This window comes from Galleria mellonella, unplaced genomic scaffold (assembly GCF_026898425.1).
Source record: "Galleria mellonella isolate WM207_F2 unplaced genomic scaffold, CSIRO_AGI_GalMel_v1 utg38, whole genome shotgun sequence".
Classification (NCBI taxonomy): domain Eukaryota; kingdom Metazoa; phylum Arthropoda; class Insecta; order Lepidoptera; family Pyralidae; genus Galleria; species Galleria mellonella.
In genome coordinates, this window is record NW_026442090.1 from 3,298,263 (window position 1) to 3,310,225 (window position 11,963).

General features: G+C 31.6%; 1 protein-coding gene across 1 annotated transcript in view; it reads left to right on the forward strand.

Annotated features, from left to right (window-relative positions):
- LOC113522510 (division abnormally delayed protein) overlaps positions 1-4,215 on the forward strand; it is a 138,468-nt gene extending 134,253 nt beyond the window's left edge. The window contains exons 6-9 of the mRNA XM_026908213.3: positions 47-294; positions 863-986; positions 1,200-1,365; positions 1,656-4,215. Coding sequence (XP_026764014.2) covers positions 47-294; positions 863-986; positions 1,200-1,365; positions 1,656-1,792 — 675 coding nt within the window. The 3' untranslated portion in view covers positions 1,793-4,215. The remainder of the gene's footprint in view (positions 1-46; positions 295-862; positions 987-1,199; positions 1,366-1,655) is intronic.
- The last annotated feature ends 7,748 nt before the right edge of the window (positions 4,216-11,963 follow it).

Consider the following 11,963-nt stretch of genomic DNA (forward strand, 5'->3'; position numbering starts at 1 on the left):
ATTTTAAAGCTTTAAAAATATTAAAACACTTGTGTATTGTTAACAGGTACACAAAGAATGTGGTGTGACCATGACGATGGAATCTTCGAGTTTGACGGCTCCAGTGTCGACTCCTGGCGCAATGCGGCGGAACGCTCTCCGCGCGCCCCCACCTGATGCGATCCTATTAGAATTTGCTGCGTCTTTGGCAGAAAAGAAGAAACTCTTCACTGGTCTGGGAGATGATCTGTGTGACGAGCTAGATTTCGCGCAAGATGGCGACGATAATTGTTGGAACGGGAAGTCAGTTGGCGAGTGAGTGTCTCTGTAATACTATAAAAAATAATTTTTACTACTGTATTTCCAGAAACATTTAGTTCAATAATTAAATTGTATTTCACAAAGAAAAACCGTCTTCAATTGTGGTGAAACTAGTTATTTTTATTTAAAAACTACTGCTACTAAACCGGTTATGATAAAATTTCTGTGGGACTAATCTGTAAGTACAATATATCCTTTTAGATAAACAAAGAATTTTCCTAATCGGTTTATAATTGACGGAGTTATGAGGTAACAAACATTAAAAAATACAATCAAACTGGGAACTTCCTTCTTTTTGAGGTCAGTTTAAACGTGGTATCTATTTAGGTATTTTTGTAAGTGATTGATAATAAGGTATATATCTATAGTCTCCATATTAATTTTCACATGATGGGAATTGTTCTTTTTTAATTCAAAATCTTACATTTTTTAACATTTTTCATAAGGACGCATAGACCACAAAGTATACAGCTTATCCATATTTTGCTATATATTTTTTTATTCTCTACTTTTTTATTACTAAAAAAATATATTTGATTAAGCTCATTGTCCTTTTGTTTAGTTACACGAAACCATTGGTGCCATCGGCGTCTCTAAGCCATCAAAAATACAACCCAGAACTTTTGAGCATCCCGCGGGACACGAGGGTGGCTGCTCTCGGCGATAAACTGCAGCAGGCAAGACAGGTAATGTAACTTATAATCACCAAATAACAATCTCTACTCTTATTTATATTTATAAAAAGCTCTATAAAGACATTCCAGCCAGTATTTATCTGTCTAACTCTTATATAGGAACAAATAAGTACTAGATGTATATAAATTTGTTCTGTTAACGTTATAGTTATAGTTGTATAACGTTCATAGGAATTAATTATTATGGTAATAATCTTACAACAGTTGCTGGTAAGGACGACAATTGGGAGTGACGCAAATGCCGCGGATGTGTTCATGCTGGGCGACGAAGCCAGCGAGGAAGGTTCTGGAAGTTATCGCAGTTACGATGACGACGCTTCTTACGATACCGAGGGTTCTGGAGATGAGGGCTCAGGGATGCATGAAACAAGTAAGTTTATCATATATATAATCATTCCATTACCAAGAATAGCAAACAAATCGACGGCTTAATTTATCGAAAGAGATAACCGTAGTTTATACATATAAACAGCACCGGGAGAGGCTTATGTACAGCAGTGGACAGATAATTGCTATATTAATACCATATTTTAATTTCATCCTTTATACATACACAAAAAATCTATTTGATTTTTATACTATTAGTTAGGATGTATAATTATTTACTAAAAGTCTATCTATATTTTTTTCTTATATAATTTTTTTTTTATTTATAAACAGGAAACAGAGCGTATGAAGGCATAGAGACGCCTTATACCACGGCACCGGAGACTGGAGCGGCGACCATATCGCGGCCGATCCTCCCCGCAGTTTTCAGCGTGGCCGTGCTCGCTGGCCTCAGCCACTGCCTCACCTAAATCCCCACCTAGAGTCCCTGTGACAAGACTCTCCTCACTCGACACAAAACCAGTGAGACCTTTACGAATACCCATATCATTGTGAAGTTATGAGTGGAAAGTAAAGCGTGTGTGAAGTGTGACTACAAGTAGAACTTAGTCTGAATTAAAAGACACGATCCCGTACGGGATCTTAGTTTGGCGGCCTAGTATGGACTTGTAGCACGCTGTATAGCTAGTCCCCGAACATAGAATGATATATTAGAATCTCGCAATGCAGACCGCAATCGTGCATTTAAAAAGTATATTGACAAAGTCTGCAATAAATGTACAGTGCATATCGTATTGTCTTCATTTTGTAAATAATCTTGGTATTTTATAGTAGCATTAAAATATTTAAATTATAATTGAAGCTTTACAATACTTTTGCATTTAAAAGTTTTGGATGTGAATCCTCAAATGTATCGTCATAATAATAATATAATTTGAAGAAACTCTAATGTTGTTAAATAATAGCTGATTGGCAATAATTTTATTAAGTGAAAAAGTATAACGATTAGACACGAGTGATAACGGTAATATAAGGATTGACTGTACAGAAATTACTGTAAATACCTGAAATCCTACTGGTTTAGGTGCTTAGCTAATAATTGTATTTTGTTGCCATATTAATGTTACGGTTATAATTATTTATAATATTTTAAGTCATATTTTAATCTAAAACTATGTTATGTGATACGTATACCGCAATGAAACTTGTGTAACTGGTAGGTATACGCGCACGTTATTTATTTTATTAATGGTATTATGTAATAAAAAATTAAAATCCTTGTATACATACCTACTCTTCGTAACAACATTATTCAAACTAATTTATATTAAGTATATAATAAGGTGCTTCGAATGAAATATAAATAATTATCTCAAATATGAACAAATTGAATTTTTAAAAATAATTTCCGTCTTATCATTTAAAGCTTGTAAACTCAAATGAAACGACGAAATTATATTACCGGGACGTACATTTATTACAAAAGAGAAAATATATTATCACATAAATATAATAAATTATATTGTAAAAACGTAATAGAAACTGTAATATTGCAGTAGCCATTTAATGGCACGATTTAAGTTTTGTATAATGAATAACTACGTAGTTAGTATAAAAGGACTCGATGAGGGTGTGTGTGGACCAGGACGATATTGGAAACGTTTTTGTGTTGTCAACGGTATTGTTATGGTATATTACAGCCCTAAATGATTGGTATTTATTTATGAGGTTTTATAGGGATGTCACTGTAATCTTCTGAAGTAAAATGAGTACTAAATAAAACTAAATAATTAAGTAAATTTTAAATTCAATCACATATTAATGTACGAATATAAAATTGCTTGTTTTTTTTTATTTAATTTCTATAAAATCCCAAGTGTTTAAAATGATCACTGTATTATAATACATATATCTTAATTTAATACATATATCTTAATCTTAATTTATATTGGCAATTCATCTAATCAACAGTTTAATAATGTGGAAATAAATATAGCAAGGAACTGTTCCGCTATTTTGCACATTTAACATATCAGCAATTCATATCAACATGTTCACATTACTGATTCTCATAGAAAACTGTTAAAAAGATGAAATTAAAAAATAAATCTTTTAAGAAGCCCATAATGTGACCATTTTCCAATTTCAAATTCCAATGATACACAATATAAAAATAAAAATTGTTGGTTTTATATTTTTAACGAAAAAATCCAAATTTATTTAGATATAACGGAACAAACAATAAGTTCAATGACCGTGAATTAAAATTTTTATAATTTTTCTGAAATATACTCGTATATAAATATAATGTTTTTTAAAGTTAATATTTCACTTTGAGTGGCCACTTACGAGATTTACACTGATTTCCCTGAAAGCCTGTTTACTACCACACCAATAAATCTAAATGAGATAATCACCTATATAATATCTACTTACTTATACAATCAATTAAGATTTCCTCTAATTTAATTAATAATTACTCGTTATTAATTTCAACATATCTGAACCTTAAAATAATACCTATGTTTAGACAATGGGACCGATTCTGAGACGCCATTTCTTTAAACTTATCTAAGTTAATATTTTAATTTTTCAAAGGTTCTATTTTATGGATCGTTAAAAACTAAAATTATATTAAATTTGACTTAAATCAATTGGTTTATAGTTCATATTAATCCTAGTTCAGATAGGTTTAGAGAAATAGTGCCTCAGAATCGACCCCACTGAAGGACGCGAGAATACTTATTAGATATATTTATGTTTCCTTAATGAAGTCAACATGAAAATGATTTCCAATCTGTGTAAATATTGTTGGAATGGTGATAGAATGTTTGAAAGAAATTTGCTGTTATATCTGAGTATATAATATTATGAAAATAAACTCTGTACTATATTTCTTTTGTTTCATTTCTCCAAAAAACACTCTAAGGTACATAAGTCGACTTCTTATCTGACACGTAATACATACTTAGAAATGTATCATACGTAATACATACAGAAATATCTCACATATATAAATCATATGAACAAAAATAGCTCGAGCCCCAAGCAAAAAGGGTGTGACCAGGGACTTATTATTTAGTTTCTAAAAAAAATTATGAAAAATTGAAAAAGTTGCATTAATTTAAAATTTAATAGTCCATTGTCCAATACTCGTAATGTCTTTCTATTCTACCTGATCAGTTTCAAAATTCTAGTGTCATAAAAAAAAGTAAATTCGATTTAAGATTCTACTTATACCTACTTAAAAATATTCAATATCTTCCATAACTTCGTGTTATGATAATACGAAATTGGGGGTAAATACCCCTACATATTTTATAAAATCCTTTTGTAATTGTATCTTTGGACTGCGATATTTAATCAAAAAAACAAACAAATAAACATATGTACTCGTACAATACATGAAATTAATAATTTTAATCTAGCAATAACAATACAAGTATGCTTATACCATAGAGTATGTGTGTAATTTATTTTTTATATACGAAAAAGCGCCGCCTATGCTATTTAGTATACAGTAATGGACTATCAATAAAGAATGAAACAGCAAGAATGATGTCAGGTTAGTTGACCCACTGTGGCGAATTTGCTATGGCCGCATGGAGATTGACTTGATAGGGCATAATGCTAGCAATGTAAAAATGTATGTTATGTGTGATTTTAATGAGAGTTTCTTTTTTTGATGGGTGAAAAAGGTATGGTAACCCCGCCTGCGCTAACGAGATACGCCGACGGAGCACCAGTGAAGGGTGATAGATGAGAATGAAAACAGGCCAGTTAGCCCATCATGATGATTTCATCAGGAATTAACCATGATAGTTTCCAGGGGGAACCGCGAGGAGGTCGACCTGGTTGGCTATATTGCTAGCAATAGGATTCTCAGTCTCCATTACTAACAATCCCTTTCCCCCCTTTTAATGAGAGCTGATAGGTAATAATGAAGTCAAATCAATTGGTACATTGTGAAGAATTCACCAAAAATTAACCATGGTGGTTTCTGGGGGAGGGAGGGGGACCACGAGAATATCTACCTGACAAGGTGTATTAGTAGCTATATTAGGTCCACTAGATCTCATTGTCTCCCCTTTACTAGATACTTATAGCCTATAGTATATAGCAGGAATAAGTAATATATAACAGCAGCTAATATAACAACAGAACGGAATGGAATAAAGTCCCAACATTTCCAATTCCTGGAATATATTATTCATGCATCCTATTTGTCTGAATAGTATTAGGTATGAAAAGAACAGTTTATTATATAGACAGCGTACATGTAATCTCTAAGCGCCATGCAATTTCATTTATTATTTCAAATGTATGATAGGATTTATCAATATTTATTACCACATTCCATTGAATTTATTATCTTGTACTATTTGTTTTCAACTTTTGTATTACAATAGTATCGTATTCTGATATACACTTTACCTATTTACAGTTTTAAGCAATATGTAAACGTGACAAAAAAAAACATTTTGACTATTTCTTTACTTCTAAACATGAAAGCTATTATCGATTTAGCGATACATTCAATTAACAAATTTTGTGTACGAAAAACATAAGCAACTTGCAACATACACGTTTGCTCCCTGGGTTATAAAAAAATAAGCAACTTTTTATTCTCATCTCATAACATTCCGATTACACAGAGGAATAAAACTAGTACTATAAGACAAAATAAAACTATAAGATCATCTATATCCGATCCATAGCTCTATTGTCTCAAAAGTCTGCCGACATTCAATAAAAGTTCAAGGAATCGAAACGAATAACCGATAGAATAAGTCAAGAGCGTATCAAGCGGCCATTTCACGCACCATTGGTCCACTAGGTCGGTTGGTTATGCTCAATTTGTACAATTGCTTATACGACTCCGTATGATATCGTTTCATCTTTCATTGGCTCAACACAAATGAAGATTTGAAAACGGAAAATGAAGTTATAAAAGCAAAAATGTTTCGTAGAATTAAATTCTGGTAGTAAAAAATACTGTCTTATTTTATTATTACAAAATTTCAATACTTAAATAATATATGTATATGTATGTTCGTATACAGAAAAGATTTACCTGTACTTATTGAAGATTTGTTTATAACATACACGGCCAATAAACAGGAGGCTCTACTGTTGGTAAATGACTACCGGTGCCTGTAACTACCCGCAACGCATTGCGTGTGTCTTACCGGCCTTTCAAGAAGATATATACCCTTTTCTAGAATTTAATTCCATAGTGTACTGCGCGAAAGGAAATGTCTAGGAAAAAGCTCTGTGGAAGATCGCTACTTACGTAATTGAGATGGATCTCACCTACCTACCTACAAGTGTATCTGTTATATTTTTTGTGTTCTTTCATTTTTTATATTGTAGATATAACCTAAATAAAACACATTCATTCTTTCATTTAAATTTTTTTAATCTTTTATATAATAACAAAATTTGTAGAAAAATTTGTTAAAAGATTAGAATTAGAAAGAATTCAAAAGATTTCAATAAAAATCATACATAACCATTCATCAAATATATCGTTATATCCTTGAAAATATCTGGCTCTTGGATTCTTGATTGGATCTTGCTAAGCAATTAAGTCGATATAAAATAAAATAAATAAAATCAACAAACCTACTTGAGAAAATAATTTAAAGATACTAGTGAAGGTTTTTTGTTATCAAGTAAGCTTGAATGTGTATTCAGGTCACCTTATTTGTTTATCCTAATTAACTTACATTGATTCTTTGTGTATATTTGAAAAATGAACACATTTGCTGTATCGTGCGTATATTATCAGTTTACGCATGACTGGCTTTAATTCCCCGTTACGTATCAGAGTTTTTTAAACTTTGAATCACAGATTATGATTAATGAATGTAGTTATTATTTTCATAAAATCAACGATCTGGTTTGATTTAATTTTATCTATGTCAATGGATGCCACAAAATTACACTAATCGCCTGGTCCTCAAGCTTGGATACCTTGTGGAATGAGGAATCAGTCAACAAATATCTAGTAGCAGAACCCAGAACACCCAGACTGGAGACAATTCAAAAGTTTATTTTCTAAGCCCGATTGGGAACCAAGTCCGTTTCGTTTGCACAAAACAATGTGTTTCCCACTATGCCACGAAGATCATAAAATAGCTTTTTTAATAAAGTCATAATAGCACATTTCTATACTGAGTAATTTCAGTTAGCCCCTCTGTATAGATAGATATTTATTTACATTACTTACAGCACACAAATTACAATATAAACATACACATAATACACAGTAACAGAAATAAAAGAATGAAAATAAAAAAACAACAAAACAAAAAAAAAAAATACATAATACTATCACAGTATTAGGGACAACCAGTGGTCCAACGTCTTTGGCTATCTAGTATAGAAATAGTTACACAGTGATACCATCTTATAGCAATCTAAAATTATTATTTGAATTAAAAAGCTATCGTTTTCAAAAAGCAGTTTTATTCTTTCCAAGTTATATAACTATATATAACTTGGAAATTAACCTAATTATATGACTAACAAGAAAATAATTATGTAGTAAAATATTACCACGTATACCTAGTACCTACAACGGGTGAAGTTTCACATTTCAGTACCATTTCTAGAGGCAACATGTCTAGAGATCGATGGGCCTCAACTAAAAACGACAAAGGGGCTTCGTAATGAGTTTTGTTCTTTGTGAGACAAACTCCTAACTGTTTCTACTCAGAAAGGGTATTTATTGAAATAAACGACAGTTCCTTGACATCGAGCATGAGAAGTTTGCCGAGATTTGTAATAAATTTGTTTAAGATAACATCACCATTGACATGTATTAGAAGCCTTAATTACGATACATTAATAGTGCAAATATTAATTTCATAATATTCATTCGAGTTATTTCATGACTAAAAAACCCTTTTTCATAATCTTCGACATTCGATGACTTATCGCAAAATTCATTTATGATACTCATATATATGATATATTTCTAGATCTTTTTATATTTAGATCTAAATTTATTTTGTTCGGACTCTATTGTAAATTATTTATTAATTATTGTGAATTATTCATCTAAAAATTTATGTCACACACTACATGTGTGAATAAAATTTAATATCTGGGAACAGTTGCAAATTACAATACATAGTCATAAGTCCAGTATACCACTAATGAACCAACAGATAGAAGAAAGTAATGCACCCCTATTGAAATCATTCTCTGTACACATATAGTAATATGATAGCAATGAGTTATCGAAAGATCTAAAACCAATACCCACTTTTTCCTCGACAAATACTAAAAGGATATAAATACGGCAACACGGCCGATGAAAAAGAAAGATAATTAGTCATTCGCAGTTTGAGTGCCCAACGATTAACACTAATCTTCGAGCAGCGATATATTAATTTGCCTAAAGATGCTTCATTTAGAAATGAAAGACGTGTCGCTAAACGTGTGTGGACGAGATGGCTGTCGGGAACTGATGACTAATATAAATATATTACTAATGATAGTGGAATTAAACAAAATAATTCTAATCAAATAACTAGTGGTCTTAATGATACAGATACCTTTGCATAATTTTCAAATAACGAACTTTAAAATATTAGTTTTGATGATTTCAGTTAAAACAGATTCGCCAAGAGATAATCAACATCCCGAGTGAGGGTCGCACAGTTCATATAACATGGAATGCAGCTCGTTTTAATTATCGTTTGATCTTTGCGCTGGGCTGCCTCGGTTGCGGTGTCAACTCGTGTCACCTTCGTGACTTTCGCAATGGAGTCCTATTTGTTAATCCATATCGATTCCAACCATACTATTCAGCCGATGGAATATAGGAATCATAGGTAAAGCTTTATATGATGTTATGTTACTGTAATCTGCAGGAATCGAAATTCAATGTATCTGTGTTTAGTATATATTAGAAAGAAGATTTGCTTTATTAAGCTGACGGAGGCGCCATCTACTGTACTATAAATTAATTAATGATTGATGATATAAGCAGTATTGTAGAACACCGCGTCTAATTTGGAACGGAAGTTTGTTGACCCATGTTCCTTAGAGATATATATATTCAAGTTCAGTGGTAGAAAATACCCTTTGAAAAACCATTAAATTCCCTTAGTCGCTTCTTACAATACCCACGGGAAAGGAATGGGTGGGTCATTCTATACAGGGGCCACACGGCGATTTTGTGTTTATTATTATTGGTAATTTAAAATATAAATCCATATTTTTTTAATCGAAACGGTTAACTCTTATATAATTTTGATCACGATATCTCTCAAAAATTAGTGAATTAGCCGTTTAATACTTACAAATACATAGAAATATTTTGTTTATGTAAAAGTATAAAACTGAGAAACAGTTTCGACTGCGAACTGTGGAAAATACAAGAAAGTATCTTTTAGCATGAAATTCCAGTGACATCATTATTTATTCCACTTCCAGAGAAGCATATTGTTCAAGTCTAAATCTATCCCGTAAACTTTGAAGCTTTTACGAGTCGTGTGAATGCACAATGAAGTATTTGGAACGGGGGTCTGTGAAAGAGACAGATGAGATAAATGTATCCGACTCTAACAAAGTTGCCTTTATTGTCGCAACGTCTGCAAATTAGTATAATTGAAAGCTTTTTCAGTAAAAGTTGATTTTGAGATTTCAAAGTATTTTAGTGGTAGTAGTTTTAGTAGGTTTAGTATTTTGTTTGTTCGAATATTCGAGTTACGAATTTAATTTCAGAACATAAAGAGAATGAAATCATTGTTAGCTTTAACTTTAACTTCAAAGATGGAATTCGAAGAATCGATAAAATTGACAATCAGTTGTTGGAAAAACCTATTATAGGTATTTATTTTTTCATGTAAACGTATATAGTACGTTTTTATATAATGTAAGCTAAATATTTATAGCAGATTTTATACATATTTCGCAGTACACAAGATTATATATAATTTTAATAACTGATTAAATGAGTGTATTGTATCAGCCATTAATTGGACTGGCCCATGTCCAGCAGTGGACTGATGTCCACTGCTAGACATGGGCCTCCCTCATAAGGGGGTTTTTCTAATAATTACCACGCTTGACAGGCGGGTTGGCAACCGTAGTTAGGCTTTCGTGCTGTTTTAAAAGGGACGCGCTGTCCATCCCACGATTCTCTTAATTGCCTCTTACGACACCCACGGGACAGTAAGGGGTAGCCCATTCTATGCCGGGACCACACAGGATTAAATGAGATAGACAATAAGAAACCTAGGTAATAGATTGGTGTAGTAGTTTTTGAGTGATGCTTACACAAATATACAAACAGAAAGACAGACAATTAAAAAATATTGTAATATTTTACAGTTGTTTATCTGTTTAGTAAATTAATATCCCCAAATATCATCTGGTCATATAACAAAATATCATTTTGTTATATTAGTAAAACAAAATGTGAAAATTTGTAAAGGTGTTTCGATATTAAGTTTGTTACTCAATCACACTTAAATGGCTGAACATATTTGAATGAAATTTGGTACATGGATAATTTATATCGTAACAAATAGAAAACTATATATACTGATAACCGCAGGCAAAGTCGCAAAAAACAGTTAGAAAACAATGTTAAAAAGTTATTGAATAATTTTGTTTAATTCCGCTACCATTAGTACTAAGGCTCGAAAATTGACAACTATAATTACTACCAGAAGTTTTACAAACTGCCGACTGCCATTTCGTCCACGCACTTTTTATGACACGTGTTTCGCATCTAAACGAGACAAATTATGAGATCGCTGCTCGAAGTCCAATGTCAACTGTTCAGCATTTGAGTTACATACCATTTCAATTTTGTAAAAACAATGCCTAGAAATATTTTTAAGAGATGAAAATAGAATGGTAATTCTTCGATATTGATATACGCTGGCGGGGTACCAGTGTTTGATGATAAGTGAGAATAAAGTCAGATAAGTCAGCCCATTGGGATTCATCAGGAATTAATCACAATGGTTTCCAGGAGGTCAACTTAACAGGTATATTGCTACCAGTAAGGCTTTTAGGTCCCATTATTAACAGCTCCTTCCCTCTCATGTAGATGTATTAATTAACATCTGATTCAATCAACGTAGGTAGAAATGTAATGGAATATTCAGGAATGTTCAATATAGTTGATACCCACGGCGTTAATAATTGACCCCTGTTGATTATCGTGATAGTTTTTAATAATTACTACTATAACTATAAAATCTACTAATGACATAGATAGATAACAACCATAATCTAATACAACTATAAAAAATTAATGAGAAAACAAATAGGACGACAGCTATAAAAGTTAATGGGAAAATAAATGATATTTTATATAAAAAGTTAAAAACAATAATAGTGTGCTAAAAACAAGATAACGAAATAAATATTTTAATGTATTTGAATAACTAATTAATGAGAGTTTAAAATTATTAGTGGTTTTATTCGATAAATAAACCATTGTATGGATAGCGGAAAAATAAATTTGTATCCAATAATTTGGTAATAGTAGCTAACTACATATTGCTTTTTTGTACAATAAAGTTAGACAACAATGTTTGTGTGTAATATTTTTTATTTGATTATACTGTTATAGTAGGTATACGATATCTTGGTTCTATTATTATATCCTGA